At 52.0% G+C, this 17,751-nt stretch overlaps 1 protein-coding gene and 1 long non-coding RNA gene across 2 annotated transcripts in view; one reads left to right on the top strand and one right to left on the bottom strand.

The window, feature by feature from the left end:
- LOC142364806 (uncharacterized) overlaps positions 1-17,751 on the top strand; it is a 218,277-nt gene that overhangs the window by 11,721 nt on the left and 188,805 nt on the right. The gene's annotated exons all lie outside the window — the stretch shown is intronic.
- LOC142364845 (acrosin-like) lies at positions 9,170-11,246 on the bottom strand. The gene is made up of 4 exons (XM_075444964.1): positions 11,068-11,246; positions 10,491-10,734; positions 10,021-10,143; positions 9,170-9,535 (listed from the first exon to the last, which is right to left on the bottom strand). The coding sequence occupies exons 1-4, from the start codon at positions 11,244-11,246 to the stop codon at positions 9,170-9,172; spliced, it is 912 nt and encodes a 303-aa protein (XP_075301079.1).

The following is a 17,751-nucleotide window of genomic DNA, read 5'->3' as shown; positions in this document are numbered from 1 at the left end:
GCACAAAGCACAGCGAAACACAGATGGAGCACGCTCCACACTGGCTCTGTCTGCCACCGCAACGCCCTCTGACAGGCTCCGTGTCCTTGCTGTCTACCGGCTACACTGCTCTTCTGGGCCAACACTGGTGCGGGCAGTCGCACTGCCTGCTATGCGTGGCCACAGACGTGCAATTGCAAGCAGCATGGCTTCATAGGCACTAGAAGACGTCCCCAAACAAACCGCACTCCACGCTGCTTTGGTTTTCAAAAATTGACCTGAAGGTGGTGCCCGATATCTGCTTAGAGCAGGCAGAAGATGGCCTTGGAGAACGTCACTTGTCTTGTGTGGATACTCTGTGATGCCAGCAGCAGATTTTTGCAGGTGGTTAAGAGGGAATGGTGTGAGAGGTGGGCACACTTCAGCAATATGTGAAGGAAGAGCTGGGGTCATTCTGGGGAGAGCACTCTGGCAGAGACAGCTTTGCTTGTTTGGCTGAGCCCTGTCCCTAATCACCACAGCCCCCAAACAGGTAGTGCAGAGGGGACGTGCCTAGGTGGGAAGCAGCTCGGGGTATGCGTGGTCAAGCACCTCCAAGTCCTTCCTGACTCCAGCAGGTGGAGATGTGGCCGGTGGTTGGCAGGCCTGGTCCTCTTGTAAGGTCTGTGAACGCTGGGGCTGATCAGTCAGGTAGGCTGCAGCCACATGCCACCCACGGGACTGAAAAGTTCTCTGTCCTCTTGCTCGAGAGCTAGGCCAGCTTCAGGTTCGCTAGTGCACTGCGCACGCACACAGCGCTCCCACCAGGAACTGGCCCGAGACACTCGGTCTTTCCAACTGCGGGGTCCCTATGACCTGTGTTCCCTTCTGCCATCGCCAGCAGCCAGGCCGCTAGACCCACCCCTCTAGCAGGTACAGAGCGGGGCCACACAGAAAAGGATGTGGAATGGCTCTCAAGAAGAAGGTCGGACAGGCTGTGGGGATTATTGAGAGGGCTTTAAACAGAGCTGGCGGGGCTCATTGAGAGGGCTTTAAATGAGGTTCAAAGGGGGAGGGGGACATCACCCAGCTCACTAGGGAAGAGCCCAGGTTTGGCGTGCCAGGGTCAGGGGTGAGATTTGCTGCCCAGCTCAAGTGTGTCTATACCAACGCACGTAGCATGGGCAAAAACAGGAGGAGCTGGAAGCCATTATACAGCAGGACGGATATGACTTGGTCGCCATCACAGAAACGTGGTCGGACAACTCGCATGACTGGCATGCTGTCATGGATGGCTACAGACTCTTTAGGAAAGACAGGCCAACAAGGAGAGGTGGTGGAGTTGCTCTATATGTGAGGGAGCAACTGGAATGCATTGAGGTTGGCCTGGGGGCAAATGAGGAACGAGTTGAGAGCTTGTGGGTAAGAATTAAGGGACAGTCTCACACGGGTGACATTACCGTGCCACCTGACCAGGAGAAGGAAATTGATGAGGCTTTCTACAGGCAGCTACAAGCAGCCTCAAAATCACAGGCCCTGGTTCTCATGGGGACTTCAACCACCCTGACATCAGCTGGGAAGACCATACAGCTAGGCAGGCACAATCCAGGAGGTTCCTACAGAGCATCGACGATAACTTTCTGACGCAAGTGGTGAAGGAACCCACAAGGAAAGGCACTCTGCTGGACCTTGTATTAACAAACAAGGAGGGACTGGTGGAGGCTGTGAAGGCTGGAGGTAGACTCAGCTGCAGTGACCATGGAATGGTCGAGTTCAGAATCCTGCATGGAGGAAGCAGGGCGATAAGCAGGATCAAAACCTTGGACCTCAGAAAGGCTAACTTTGGCGTCTTCAGGGAGCTACTGGGAAGAATCCCGTGGGCCAGGGCTTTCGAAGGCAGGAAGGTCCAAGAGTGCTGGTCGCTGTTTAAATGTCACTTCCTCCACGCTCAGGAGCGGTGCATCCCCCTGAGAAAGAAGTATAACAAAGGAGGAAGGAGACCTGCATGGTTGAACAAGGAGATTCTAGTGGAGATCAGGTGGAAGAGAAAGGTCCGTGGAATGTGGAAAGAGGGGCAGGCCACTTGGGAAGAGTACAAAAACGTGGTGAGAGCGTGCAGGGATGTGACGAGGAAGGCCAAGACCCACTTGGAATTGGAGCTGGCAAGGGATGTCAAGAACAACAAGAAGGGCTTCTTCAAGTACATCAGCAGCAAAAGAAAGGCTAGGGACAATGTGGGGCCGCTGCTGAATGAGGTGGGTGTCCTGGTGACAGAGGATGCAGAGAAGGCAGAGCTACTGAATGCCTTCTTTGCTTCAGTCTTCAGTGTCAAGGCAGGCCCTCAAGAATCCCAGGCCCTGGAGGTAAGAGAAGAAACCTACAGAGAGGACGACTTTCCCTTGGTTGAGGAGGACTGTGTGAGGGATCGATTAAACAATCTGCATACCCACAAATCCATGGGCCCCAATGGAATGCACCCACAAGTGCTGAGGGAGCTGGCAGATGTCATTGCTGAGCCACTCTCCATCATCTTTGAGAGGTCCTGGAGGACAGGAGAGGTGCCCGAGGACTGGAGAAAGGCCAATGTCACTCCAATCTTCTAAAAGGACAAGAAGCAGGACCCAGGGAACTACAGGCCGGTCAGCCTCACCTCCATCCCGGGAAAGGTGATGGAGCAGCTTATCCTGGAGGCCATCATCAAGCAAGTGGAGGAAAAGAAGGTTATCAGGAGTAGTCAGCATGGCTTCACCAAGGGGAAATCATGCCTGACTAATCTGATAGCTTTCTACGATGGCATGACTGGCTGGCTAGATGAAGTTAGAGCCGTGGATGTTTTCTACCTTGACTTCAGCAAGGCTTTCGACACAGTCTCCCATAATATCCTCCTAGGGAAGCTCAGGAAGTGTGGGCTAGATGAGTGGTTGGTGAAGTGGATTGAGAACTGTCTGAATGGCAGAACTCAGAGGGTTGTAGTCAGCGGCGCTGAGTCTAGTTGGAGACCGGTAACTAGTGGTGTCCCTCAGGGGTCAGTACTAAGCCCAGTCTTGTTTCACTTCTTCATCAACGACCTGGACGAAGAGTTTGAATGTACCCTCAGCATATTTGCTGATGACACCAAACTGGGAGGTGCGGTATATACACCAGAAGGCTGTGCTGCCATTCAGCGTGACCTGGATAGGCTGGAAAGTTGGGCAGAGAGGAACCTGATGCGGTTCAACAAAGGCAAATGCAGAGTCCTGCTCCTGGGGAGGAACAACCCCATGCATCAGTACAGGCTTGGAGTGGATCTGCTGGAGAGCAGCTGTGCGGAGAGGGATCTGGTTGTCCTGGTGAACGACAGGTTAACCATGAGCAAGCAGTATGCCATGGCTGCCAAGAAAGCTAATGGGATCCTGGGATGCATTAGGAGGAGTGTGGCCAGAAGGTCGAGGGAGGATTTTGTTCCCCTTCACACTGCCCTGGTGAGGCCCCATCTGGAACTGTGTTCAGTTCTGGGCTCCCCAGTTCAAGTAAGATGAAGAGCTACTGGAGAGAGTCCAGCGAAGGGCTACGAGGATGGTGAGGGGACTGGAACATCTCTCCTATAAGGAGAGGCTAAGGGAGCTGGGCTTGTTCAGCCTGAAGAGAGAAGGCTGCGAGGGCACCTAATATATACTTACCAATATCTGCAGGGTGGGTGTCAGTAGGATGGGGCCAAGCTCTTTTCAGTAGTGCCCAGTGACAGGACAAGGGGCAACGGGCACAAACTGAAGCACAGGAAGTTCCGTCTGAACATGAGGAAGAACTTCTTCCCTCTGAGGGTGACAGAGCACTGGAACAGGCTGCCCAGGGAGGTTGTGGAGTCTCCTTCTCGGAGATATTCAAGACCCGCCTGAACAAGGTCCTCTACAGCCTATAGTAGGTGACCCTGCTTGGGCAGGGGGGTTGGACTAGATGACCCACAGAGGTCCCTTCCAACCTCTACCATCTGTGATTCTGTGATTCTACGATCAACCTCCAACATGCTTTTTTTTTTCCAAAATTTAGTTGATACTGGTTCAGACAATTACCAGAAAAGTTAGTGCAGTCATGTTATGACAGTTCTGAATTTCTTCAGTCTAGTCCTCTCAAATACCCAAGCTGCACACAAGCCTCTTTCAGACAGTCTGTTTTATCTATTATTGCAATGTCAAGATAGTCCTTCATTTGTTATAGATCGATTGTAAGGCTGGATTGCATTTTGAGATCTTCAAGATAAATCAAACCCCGGGATCAACCCCACAGATTATATAACATATCAAATTCAAAGTAAAAAAATAACAATTCAGGGACAAGAGCAGGCCAAAGACATCTTCATGAGGCAACAACACAGGAAGCGTATGTGGAAGAAGGTAAAAGAAATTTGAGAGAAGATTAGTTAATATTGGTGCAGTGCTCTGAAGATCAGAAGTGTGAAGCATGAAGTGTACCAAGGAGTGGCAGAGGAGGGGTGGGCACTTGGCCCATGGGGCATGGGAGTCTGTGAAGCACGGGCAGCCTCCATCCACAGGCACAAACCTGAGTCTAGGGAGAGAAAGCTGAGTGAATTTTGCGCTTTATTTTATGGTATGGCATTTTCTGTATGTATTCTATTGCATGGCATGGTATTTATTTTTCGTAAGTATTGCATGTGCTGTATGGTATATACAGTATGGGGTTTATTGTATTCTATGGTATGGTCTGCTGGTTTTTATTGTATTCTTTGTATTGTAGTTTGTATTATATTGTACTGTATGTTATCCATTGTATGGTATGGTATTGTATGGTATAATGTTACACTGCATTTTGTATTGCATTTTATGGATTTTATGTGTCATAATGTATTTTACGTGTTCTCTTTAATGTATTGTACAGTAAGGCATTGATTTTATTGTAGGTATTTTATGTATTATTTTGTACAGAATATATGGAATGGTGTTTCTTGTACTGTATTTTCTCGACTACTGGGATTTGTATTGTCTAGTATGCATTGCATTGTCTGTCACGTATGGTATATGGTGTATTGTATTTTATGTTCTGCACTGTATCTATTGTATTCTATTTGATGAAGGTTAGGGTATGCACTGTACTGTATGCAGGCATTGTATGTACTGCATGCTGTGTCGGTATCGTATTGTTTATCGTGTGGTGCCTACTGTGTGTTGTATGGTACTGGATGATACGGTGTTGTATGGTGCGGCGTAGATTGCCTTGTCTATATCCTGTGTTTGTGTTGTAGGCATTGTATTTTGGTTTGTATTGTCTTTAGTACTGTATGCATTTGACTGTATGCAGTACACAGTGTATGCTGTAGCATGTGTTGTATGTGATGCGTGTGTTGTATTTTCTATTGTATGTGCTGTGCGTGTTGTGTTGTGGTGCTGGTGTTGTATCCTATATTGTGTTGTATGTCATGCTACGGCATTATTGTAATGCATGTGTTGTATTGTACGTATCGTATGTGTTGAGTTGCATGGTAAGTATTGCAGGGCCTGGCGTTGCGTTTATTGTACGTACTGTATTTTTTATTGCATTGACTGCTGTATGGTGTTTTGGTTTGTATTGTGGTTTATCACAATCAAAATCAAGTGTTATTAAAGAAAACAAGCAGTCTGTACCGCACCGCAAGCTAATAAGCTTAATGCCTTGGTGATGTGTTTGACCTTTGCTTCTGGGACTTTTTTTCCCCTCTTCTTACTCATTCCATGTTGACTCTGTGAGGAGTCCCCTCTGTGTCTTCCTTCCACTCCAGCCTTCTGCTGCAGGCAAAGACAACAGACATGTCTATGCCATGCAATATTGTGCATTTTAAGAATTGCAAGGCACTCTCACGATCTACTTCTGTCAGTATGACATGGAATTGTACCTTGCAGAAAGAGCTGCTTGGTTGCCTATGTATTGTACTGATTTTAGCTCTGAGCACAGTGCCATGCTGACACAGCTACACGTGGCTTCCAGCTCTGGGCCCGCTTTTTTGTCACTTCCCTGGGAGATCTCTCATCTCTATTCCACTGTGTGACATGTGAAAAAAAGAGAAGTGATCGAGCGTGGTGCTGTTATAACTTATATTTCAGCATCTAAGGAAACAGGACAAAGCCAACTCAAAACATTTCAGACATCGCTGGAGACTTCAGATGGTGTCTTGATATTCTAAAACGTTTTTAAATTGTACGTTTTTCTAAACAAACTGCTGGGACATGAGGCTAAAACTTTGGGGGTGTATGAAAATGAATATGTGAATAGTCTTCAGACTGCCTGTAAGGAATGGAGAGTGGTAACACGGGGTCCTTCTCGTGCTCCCAGGCGAGAGGCACCTTTATGGCTGGCAGTAAGAAGGGGTTTTAGCCAGTGCGTCCTTCTGCTGCCTCTTTTCCCAGCACCCACGCACGAATTACAAGAAAAGGAAAATGCAAGCAAATCCCTCTTGGTAACAAGAGAGCCGGGTGTGGGACCTGTGGCTGAGCTCGGGACAGGGAGCACCCCTGGAGCAGCCTTGGGGCTTGCTGCCAACCTGCCTTCAAATGAGCTCTCCCAGCAGGTTGGTGCCCAGGAGTTACTTGGAGTTTTGCTCTTCTCCTTCAGGAACCACGTTCGATGCCAAGCACACCCAGAGCCAGGAGAGGACTTCTAGGACAGCTGGGGCTGATGGTGACAGTTCCCACCAGCTGCCCAGGCCAGGGAGATGCAGGTGAGATAGCAGGGAGGAGACACCAACTAATTGCCTCTTCTCTTGCAGGAACAGGCTTTAGCAGCAGGAGAGAGCCAGGCACAAAGGGCCTCTGAGGTCAAAGAAAGTGTCACGCAGCCAGAGCACAAAGAGGCAAAAGGAGAGAAATAGGTGCAGGTCCCATGGCTGGGACAGTGCTTTCAAGGTACCACCTGCCATCGAAACACGAGAACAGCGAAAGGCACTGGCAGGTGATGGAGTGACTGGGAAGAGTGCCTGGCAGAGGGAAGAGCACTGAGAGACAGGAGACAAGACAGAAACGGAGGTGAACCAGATGGCAGGTTGAGACTCAGGGTCTACCAGCTACATTGCTCTTCTGGGCCAACACTGGTGCGGGCAGTCGCGCTGCCTGCTATGCGTGGCCACAGACGTGCAATTGGAAGCAGCATGGCTTCATAGGCACTAGAAGACGTCCCCAAACAAACCGCACTCCACGCTGCTTTGGTTTTCAAAAATTGACCTGAAGGTGGTGCCCGATATCTGCTTAGAGCAGGCAGAAGGTGGCCTTCAGAACGTCACTTGTCTTGTGTGGATACTCTGTGATGCCAGCAGCAGATTTTTGCAGGTGGTTAAGAGGGAATGGTGTGAGAGGTGGGCACACTTCAGCAATATGTGAAGGAAGAGCTGGGGTCATTCTGGGGAGAGCACTCTGGCAGAGACAGCTTTGCTTGTTTGGCTGAGCCCTGTCCCTAATCACCACAGCCCCCAAACAGGTAGTGCAGAGGGGACGTGCCTAGGTGGGAAGCAGCTCGGGGTATGCGTGGTCAAGCACCTCCAAGTCCTTCCTGACTCCAGCAGGTGGAGATGTGGCCGGTGGTTGGCAGGCCTGGTCCTCTTGTAAGGTCTGTGAATGCTGGGGCTGATCAGTCAGGTAGGCTGCAGCCACATGCCACCCAGGGGACTGAAAAGGTCTCTGTCCTCTTGCTCGAGAGCTAGGCCAGCTTCAGGTTCGCTAGTGCACTGCGCACGCACACAGCGCTCCCACCAGGAGCTGGCCCGAGACACTCGGTCTTTCCAACTGCGGGGTCCCTATGACCTGTGTTCCCTTCTGCCATCGCCAGCAGCCAGGCCTCTAGACCCACCCCTCTAGCAGGTACAGAGCGGGGCCACACAGAAAAGGATGTGGAATGGCTCTCAAGAAGAAGGTCGGACAGGCTGTGGGGAGTAGGGACAGGGTTCAGCCAAACAAGCTAAGCAACCGGCACTTTGCTTACGCTCAAGGACGAGCTTCTTGAGCCCCCCTTCTCTCCATTTTCCACACTTATTCATCCCCCTCGACTTCCTTGGCTCCTCACTTTCTCTGCCCTTGTCTCCTCCCAATCAAGGGACCTAGCCCCGCCTACTAGTCCCCCTTGCTCCCAGGTCTGTCACATCTGGGAACAGATTGGGTCTTTCAGGGGCTGTTACCTAGGTCATCTTGGCCTTGCATGGCATTACTGCAGTGGTTTCCTGGCTACAGCTGTCCCTGCCAGAGTCCTCTCCCCAGAATGACCCCGGCTCTTCCTTCAGATATTGCTGAAGTCTGGCCACCTCTCACACCATTCCCCCTTAACTTCTGGTGACATCTGGCTCTTCCTCATGGCACTGTAACTCCTGCCAGCTTTCTTTCATCTTTCCATTTAGCAAAGGCTTCAACCAGGTCCTAATCATCATCCCCAGAGTTGTCTGCATGTCACATCATTATTTTGCATCCTCTTTCTAGCCTCAATGTGCCAGTCTTCTTCATGCCATGGTGGCTCTGAGCACGCTCCTGTCTGACCAGGCATGGTGTCAGCCCTGCTGAGCGACTCTTGCCCTTTGTGCCCTCCTTGACTGCCTGCAGCCCCATTTTGCCGGGCGTGGAAATCCTTGCCTTGCGCACGAGAGTGAATTGGACTCAGGCACGGTTAACTGTGAAACCTGGCAACTTTATTCCAAGAACTAAGTCAGCTTCAGCATTTGTGTGCACTGGGAAGTGTTGCGGAGGAAGAACCGGACTCGACACGATGATCAATGTGATCACGTACAAGCCGTTTATTAGCCTCAGATAGCTCACTTTTATATTCCCCACTACATATGCGGCGATTCCCCATTGGTGATAATCAATTTAACTCACATAGTAACTCGATTATGATTGGTGTGCGTCACTAGCTCACGCGCAGTGCTCGTGGCCTTCTTGCAGGCGGCAAGTTCCTCTTCGGCATCTGGGAGTTGTTTGTCTCTGCATTCTTACTTCCTCATTCCAACCGCAGTTTGTCCTCTGGATGCCCTTGCGGCCTTATGCTAAGGCTCTGCGGCCTTAGGCTAAGGCTTCATGGCCTTCTAGAGAAATGCTGGATTGCTCACGTGTCCCCAGTCCTTTAATGCTTCATCCTCCACAGGGAGGAGAGCGGGCAGCACAGAGCAGGCCTTTGATGCCGAGGCTGCCTTTGGAGCAGCAGGCATTGCCCCAGAAGGAAATGATCATGGTCCAGTGCAGCCTGCGCTGGTTCCTGTTGATCCTGCTCCTCAAGCCTTTTTTCCCCTGAGGAACTGCAGGAGCTCCTTCAGAAGAGTAAAGAATTCCACCAGCTTCTGGCGTGGAAATGGACAGGAGCTAATGCTGCCCGACTGTGTTGGTGCTGGTGTTGGCCTTGGCCTCTGAGAGGGGCTTGAGGTGGAGAGAAAATGACTCCATGGCTGTGCTGTTGGACTATCTCTTCTTGCTGAGCGCAGTCCCATCTGTAGCAGGATCCAGTCGTAGAAGTGCTGCGTGGAGGTGTAGACTCCAGGCTGGTTTGGTCTGGCACAGCCTCTCCCCCAGCTGGTCACTCCAACAAGCCAGAAGTAGTCGTTGGTGTTATCTTTGCAGACCAGAGGACCACCGCTGTCACCCTGCAGCGGAGGAGAGAGGGTTAAGGTGGTGTTGGGTGGCCCCGGTCAGCACTCTGGCTGGCTCCTTCTCTCCTGCAGCAGCTGCCAGAGTTGTCCTGACTGCACACAAAGGCTCTGCTCAGGTGCTGGAGCCTACAGAAGCTTGTCTGGCAGGGGGTGGTGGGCCAGTCAGGCAGGGCTCTCTCTCTGTCCTCTTTGCACAGTGATCCTGGATGTGTGGAAGGAGGATGTTGCAGGACTGGGCTCTGGAGCTGTGGGCTGCCCAGAGCACTAGATGGGCTTTGTGGGCAGAGAGCCAGGCCTCTGGGACAAGGGCGGCCCTGGGCAAGGACCTGCATCTGGGCAAGGGGAGGTGAACCCCAAGAGTGGAGGGGACCCAGCAGTGGCAGGCTGACTTGCCAGGCAAAGCACGCGCTGGGGCAGGTTTGGGCGGTTGCCACAGGGCTGCCTGTGCTGTTGGGGGTGGACTTGTAGCACGCTCCTACCTGGCAGGTGTCGATGCCGCCCTGTGGATAGCCAGCACACAAGTTGTGGCTGTGGATGGCCCCTCCGTACCAGCGGCTGCTGTTGCAGAGCTTGATATCGATGAGGCGGACCTTGGCCTCCTGCAGGACATAACTTGGTCCCCCAGCTGTCAGCACAGAAAGGAGTTAACAGCCAGCAGCTCGCTGCCACTTCTCCTCTCCTCCCCCCCCCGCCTCCCCGGCGTCTGGCTGAAGCCCTGCCCTAGGGCTGGGCTTTGCGTCTCCAGAGGCACTGTGCCGCTGCTGTCTCCCTTCTGTCTTGCTTGGGGTAATGGGCCAGGCCCACCTCTCCATCGGCATGCACCCCGCAGCCCGACTCTGGCTTTCGCCTCTGCTGTCAGGAAGCCCACCCCGCCTCCCCAGTGTGCCCAGCCTGCGCTCAGGACACCACTCCCTTTTGGGAACTCACCTCTTGCAGTCGTGGAACCCCAGCCACTGACGTAGCAGCTTCTCAGCTGCGACACTCTCAGCCAGGCGTCGGGCACACAGGCAAGCTGCACGTAGTAGCCGCACAGGACAGGCTGGTCCAATTCCAGCAAGGCAATGTCGTTCCTCTGCGTGATGTTGTAGTAGTGCTCGTGAACCAGTAGCCGCTTAATAGTGCGCACTTGGGTCTCAGGGCCCAGCTGAGTCAAGTGGCTGGCCCCGATCACCACGTGCCACATGGTGATGTGCCTGCAAGGCAGGTGGAGAGAGGGGTCAGAGGGAGCGCAGCCACGTGCTGCAAGCAGCCCAGCAGTTGCCTGCCTTCTGCTGCACAGGGCAGAGAGGAAGGCAGCGCTACGGAGGGTGCGACTGCCCTAGCACGCCTTGGGCACAAGGAGTGTCGGGCGGGAGGCTGCTAGGAAGCCATGGCGTGAGCCCAGCCCTCTCGCGAGCAGTCTCTCAGCTGGGCTTGGCAGTGCCCAGGCACTGGGCGTGCTGCAAGGAAGCGGGATGGCGCTAGCACGTGCTGCTGTGAAGCGGGCACGTGCTAGTGCTGTGGGGCTGTTCCCTGGTCCTCCTTACCCGGGCGTGATGAAGCAGTGGGCTGCTGTCAGCACCCACTGTGGGCTGATGAGCGACCCTCCGCAGACATGCGCTATGCCTCCTATGATGGGCTTCTGGATGCTGACGATCCAGGGCCAGGCCCCTAGCTGGGCATCGGTGCCACCCACGACGCGTGACATGCCGTAGTAAGAATCCATGGGCCGGTGCCCGCAGGTCCCTCTGTAAGCAGAAACTCATGAATGTCCTGCTAAGTGTCTTGCTGCTGTTCAGGCTGCAGGTCAGCCCCCTTCCCCCCCACCAGGCGCTGCATGGACAGCAGGGCCGCGGAACCCTGTGGGGCACGTGTCCATCTACCCTGTTCGTGCTGGAGCCCCGTAGGCGAGTTGTGCCAGCGGCCTGGCTGCTGGCAAGGAACTGAGGCTCCCACATGGCGTTTGGGAAGCTTTGGTGTGGCCAGGGGGAAAAGCGAGCACCCGCCAGTGAAGCCCACAAGGGCTGCCCCAGCTCCCTCCCAGAGCCTCGGGCCACTTACCCACAGTTGTCCCACATGCCGTACGCCGGCCAGCACACGGCCAGCAGGACCAGGACGGGGAGAAAATTCATGGCTGCCAGCGGCACGTGGCAGCTGCAAGAAGCGAGAGCTGGTGGCCAGCAGTGCAGCAGCCGACGTAGTGCCTGCAGCAGTCCCGCTGCCCAGGGAACCCTTGGCCCCGTGGCTGATGTCACAGAGTGGCTGGTTCCGGGTGCTGGGCACGGTGGATTCTAGGGGGGGGCGGGCAACATGGAGGGTTCCGAGCAGGAGGGGAGGCAGAAGCTGGGCTCGGACACCCCCAGCAGACCCCCGCTGAATGCTCTGCTTGCGGGGCGAGGCTCTGCAGACCTCATGGCAGGCAGCAGTGCCTGCCTCCCAGTGCTGCCTGCTAACAGCTAGCCGGGAAAACCAAGTGTGGCACCATAGCCTCTTTGGGAAGTTCACTGCCACCCCGCTCTGCGCAGCCGCTTGCCACCAGGTCCTTCCCAAAGAAACTGACACCGCAGAACGGAACTACTACAGGCAGTAGGCACCTGGTTGGGGGCTGAAGAGCCAATCTGCTTACAGCCGCGGCAGGCAAGCAGGGATGTGCAAGCCAAATCAACCAAGCATAGCCAAGCACTGCCATCCTGTCCTGCACAAAGCACAGCGAAACACAGATGGAGCACGCTCCACACTGCCTCTGTCTGCCACCGCAACGCCCTCTGACAGGCTCCGTGTCCTTGCTGTCTACCAGCTACACTGCTCTTCTGGGCCAACACTGGTGCGGGCAGTCGCACTGCCTGCTATGCGTGGCCACAGACGTGCAATTGCAAGCAGCATGGCTTCATAGGCACTAGAAGACGTCCCCAAACAAACCGCACTCCACGCTGCTTTGGTTTTCAAAAATTGACCTGAAGGTGGTGCCCGATATCTGCTTAGAGCAGGCAGAAGATGGCCTTGGAGAATGTCACTTGTCTTCTGTGGATACTCTGTGATGCCAGCAGCAGATTTTTGCAGGTGGTTAAGAGGGAATGGTGTGAGAGGTGGGCACACTTCAGCAATATGTGAAGGAAGAGCTGGGGTCATTCTGAGGAGAGCACTCTGGCAGAGACAGCTTTGCTTGTTTGGCTGAGCCCTGTCCCTAATCACCACAGCCCCCAAACAGGTAGTGCAGAGGGGACGTGCCTAGGTGGGAAGCAGCTCGGGGTATGCGTGGTCAAGCACCTCCAAGTCCTTCCTGACTCCAGCAGGTGGAGATGTGGCCGGTGGTTGGCAGGCCTGGTCCTCTTGTAAGGTCTGTGAGTGCTGGGGCTGATCAGTCAGGTAGGCTGCAGCCACATGCCACCCACGGGACTGAAAAGGTCTCTGTCCTCTTGCTCGAGAGCTAGGCCAGCTTCAGGTTCGCTAGTGCACTGCGCACGCACACAGCGCTCCCACCAGGAGCTGGCCCGAGACACTCGGTCTTTCCAACTGCGGGGTCCCTATGACCTGTGTTCCCTTCTGCCATCGCCAGCAGCCAGGCCGCTAGACCCACCCCTCTAGCAGGTACAGAGCGGGGCCACACAGAAAAGGATGTGGAATGGCTCTCAAGAAGAAGGTCGGACAGGCTGTGGGGATTATTGAGAGGGCTTTAAACAGAGCTGGCGGGGCTCATTGAGAGGGCTTTAAATGAGGTTCAAAGGGGGAGGGGGACATCACCCAGCTCACTAGGGAAGAGCCCAGGTTTGGCGTGCCAGGGTCAGGGGTGAGATTTGCTGCCCAGCTCAAGTGTGTCTATACCAACGCACGTAGCATGGGCAAAAACAGGAGGAGCTGGAAGCCATTATACAGCAGGACGGCTATGACTTGGTCGCCATCACAGAAACGTGGTCGGACAACTCGCATGACTGGCATGCTGTCATGGATGGCTACAGACTCTTTAGGAAAGACAGGCCAACAAGGAGAGGTGGTGGAGTTGCTCTATATGTGAGGGAGCAACTGGAATGCATTGAGGTTGGCCTGGGGGCAAATGAGGAACGAGTTGAGAGCTTGTGGGTAAGAATTAAGGGACAGTCTCACACGGGTGACATTACAGTGCCACCTGACCAGGAGAAGGAAATTGATGAGGCTTTCTACAGGCAGCTACAAGCAGCCTCAAAATCACAGGCCCTGGTTCTCATGGGGACTTCAACCACCCTGACATCAGCTGGGAAGACCATACAGCTAGGCAGGCACAATCCAGGAGGTTCCTACAGAGCATCGACGATAACTTTCTGACGCAAGTGGTGAAGGAACCCACAAGGAAAGGCACTCTGCTGGACCTTGTATTAACAAACAAGGAGGGACTGGTGGAGGCTGTGAAGGTTGGAGGTAGACTCAGCTGCAGTGACCATGGAATGGTCGAGTTCAGAATCCTGCATGGAGGAAGCAGGGCGATAAGCAGGATCAAAACCTTGGACCTCAGAAAGGCTAACTTTGGCGTCTTCAGGGAGCTACTGGGAAGAATCCCGTGGGCCAGGGCTTTCGAAGGCAGGAAGGTCCAAGAGTGCTGGTCGCTGTTTAAATGTCACTTCCTCCACGCTCAGGAGCGGTGCATCCCCCTGAGAAAGAAGTATAACAAAGGAGGAAGGAGACCTGCATGGTTGAACAAGGAGATTCTAGTGGAGATCAGGTGGAAGAGAAAGGTCCGTGGAATGTGGAAAGAGGGGCAGGCCACTTGGGAAGAGTACAAAAACGTGGTGAGAGCGTGCAGGGATGTGACGAGGAAGGCCAAGACCCACTTGGAATTGGAGCTGGCAAGGGATGTCAAGAACAACAAGAAGGGCTTCTTCAAGTACATCAGCAGCAAAAGAAAGGCTAGGGACAATGTGGGGCCGCTGCTGAATGAGGTGGGTGTCCTGGTGACAGAGGATGCAGAGAAGGCAGAGCTACTGAATGCCTTCTTTGCTTCAGTCTTCAGTGTCAAGGCAGGCCCTCAAGAATCCCAGGCCCTGGAGGTAAGAGAAGAAACCTACAGAGAGGACGACTTTCCCTTGGTTGAGGAGGACTGTGTGAGGGATCGATTAAACAATCTGCATACCCACAAATCCATGGGCCCCAATGGAATGCACCCACAAGTGCTGAGGGAGCTGGCAGATGTCATTGCTGAGCCACTCTCCATCATCTTTGAGAGGTCCTGGAGGACAGGAGAGGTGCCCGAGGACTGGAGAAAGGCCAATGTCACTCCAATCTTCTAAAAGGACAAGAAGCAGGACCCAGGGAACTACAGGCCGGTCAGCCTCACCTCCATCCCGGGAAAGGTGATGGAGCAGCTTATCCTGGAGGCCATCATCAAGCAAGTGGAGGAAAAGAAGGTTATCAGGAGTAGTCAGCATGGCTTCACCAAGGGGAAATCATGCCTGACTAATCTGATAGCTTTCTACGATGGCATGACTGGCTGGCTAGATGAAGTTAGAGCCGTGGATGTTTTCTACCTTGACTTCAGCAAGGCTTTCGACACAGTCTCCCATAATATCCTCCTAGGGAAGCTCAGGAAGTGTGGGCTAGATGAGTGGTTGGTGAAGTGGATTGAGAACTGTCTGAATGGCAGAACTCAGAGGGTTGTAGTCAGCGGCGCTGAGTCTAGTTGGAGACCGGTAACTAGTGGTGTCCCTCAGGGGTCAGTACTAAGCCCAGTCTTGTTTCACTTCTTCATCAACGACCTGGACGAAGAGTTTGAATGTACCCTCAGCATATTTGCTGATGACACCAAACTGGGAGGTGCGGTATATACACCAGAAGGCTGTGCTGCCATTCAGCGTGACCTGGATAGGCTGGAAAGTTGGGCAGAGAGGAACCTGATGCGGTTCAACAAAGGCAAATGCAGAGTCCTGCTCCTGGGGAGGAACAACCCCATGCATCAGTACAGGCTTGGAGTGGATCTGCTGGAGAGCAGCTGTGCGGAGAGGGATCTGGTTGTCCTGGTGAACGACAGGTTAACCATGAGCAAGCAGTATGCCATGGCTGCCAAGAAAGCTAATGGGATCCTGGGATGCATTAGGAGGAGTGTGGCCAGAAGGTCGAGGGAGGATTTTCTTCCCCTTCACACTGCCCTGGTGAGGCCCCATCTGGAACTGTGTTCAGTTCTGGGCTCCCCAGTTCAAGTAAGATGAAGAGCTACTGGAGAGAGTCCAGCGAAGGGCTACGAGGATGGTGAGGGGACTGGAACATCTCTCCTATAAGGAGAGGCTAAGGGAGCTGGGCTTGTTCAGCCTGAAGAGAGAAGGCTGCGAGGGCACCTAATATATACTTACCAATATCTGCAGGGTGGGTGTCAGTAGGATGGGGCCAAGCTCTTTTCAGTAGTGCCCAGTGACAGGACAAGGGGCAACGGGCACAAACTGAAGCACAGGAAGTTCCGTCTGAACATGAGGAAGAACTTCTTCCCTCTGAGGGTGACAGAGCACTGGAACAGGCTGCCCAGGGAGGTTGTGGAGTCTCCTTCTCGGAGATATTCAAGACCCGCCTGAACAAGGTCCTCTACAGCCTATAGTAGGTGACCCTGCTTGGGCAGGGGGGTTGGACTAGATGACCCACAGAGGTCCCTTCCAACCTCTACCATCTGTGATTCTGTGATTCTACGATCAACCTCCAACATGCTTTTTTTTTTCCAAAATTTAGTTGATACTGGTTCAGACAATTACCAGAAAAGTTAGTGCAGTCATGTTATGACAGTTCTGAATTTCTTCAGTCTAGTCCTCTCAAATACCCAAGCTGCACACAAGCCTCTTTCAGACAGTCTGTTTTATCTATTATTGCAATGTCAAGATAGTCCTTCATTTGTTATAGATCGATTGTAAGGCTGGATTGCATTTTGAGATCTTCAAGATAAATCAAACCCCGGGATCAACCCCACAGATTATATAACATATCAAATTCAAAGTAAAAAAATAACAATTCAGGGACAAGAGCAGGCCAAAGACATCTTCATGAGGCAACAACACAGGAAGCGTATGTGGAAGAAGGTAAAAGAAATTTGAGAGAAGATTAGTTAATATTGGTGCAGTGCTCTGAAGATCAGAAGTGTGAAGCATGAAGTGTACCAAGGAGTGGCAGAGGAGGGGTGGGCACTTGGCCCATGGGGCATGGGAGTCTGTGAAGCACGGGCAGCCTCCATCCACAGGCACAAACCTGAGTCTAGGGAGAGAAAGCTGAGTGAATTTTGCGCTTTATTTTATGGTATGGCATTTTCTGTATGTATTCTATTGCATGGCATGGTATTTATTTTTCGTAAGTATTGCATGTGCTGTATGGTATATACAGTATGGGGTTTATTGTATTCTATGGTATGGTCTGCTGGTTTTTATTGTATTCTTTGTATTGTAGTTTGTATTATATTGTACTGTATGTTATCCATTGTATGGTATGGTACTGTATGGTATAATGTTACACTGCATTTTGTATTGCATTTTATGGATTTTATGTGTCATAATGTATTTTACGTGTTCTCTTTAATGTATTGTACAGTAAGGCATTGATTTTATTGTAGGTATTTTATGTATTATTTTGTACAGAATATATGGAATGGTGTTTCTTGTACTGTATTTTCTCGACTACTGGGATTTGTATTGTCTAGTATGCATTGCATTGTCTGTCACGTATGGTATATGGTGTATTGTATTTTATGTTCTGCACTGTATCTATTGTATTCTATTTGATGAAGGTTAGGGTATGCACTGTACTGTATGCAGGCATTGTATGTACTGCATGCTGTGTCGGTATCGTATTGTTTATCGTGTGGTGCCTACTGTGTGTTGTATGGTACTGGATGATACGGTGTTGTATGGTGCGGCGTAGATTGCCTTGTCTATATCCTGTGTTTGTGTTGTAGGCATTGTATTTTGGTTTGTATTGTCTTTAGTACTGTATGCATTTGACTGTATGCAGTACACAGTGTATGCTGTAGCATGTGTTGTATGTGATGCGTGTGTTGTATTTTCTATTGTATGTGCTGTGCGTGTTGTGTTGTGGTGCTGGTGTTGTATCCTATATTGTGTTGTATGTCATGCTACGGCATTATTGTAATGCATGTGTTGTATTGTACGTATCGTATGTGTTGAGTTGCATGGTAAGTATTGCAGGGCCTGGCGTTGCGTTTATTGTACGTACTGTATTTTTTATTGCATTGACTGCTGTATGGTGTTTTGGTTTGTATTGTGGTTTATCACAAT

Source organism: Opisthocomus hoazin, chromosome 29 (assembly GCF_030867145.1).
Source record: "Opisthocomus hoazin isolate bOpiHoa1 chromosome 29, bOpiHoa1.hap1, whole genome shotgun sequence".
Classification (NCBI taxonomy): domain Eukaryota; kingdom Metazoa; phylum Chordata; class Aves; order Opisthocomiformes; family Opisthocomidae; genus Opisthocomus; species Opisthocomus hoazin.
The sequence above is the reverse complement of the archived record's forward strand: the minus strand, read 5'-3'. Positions and strand labels throughout refer to the sequence as shown.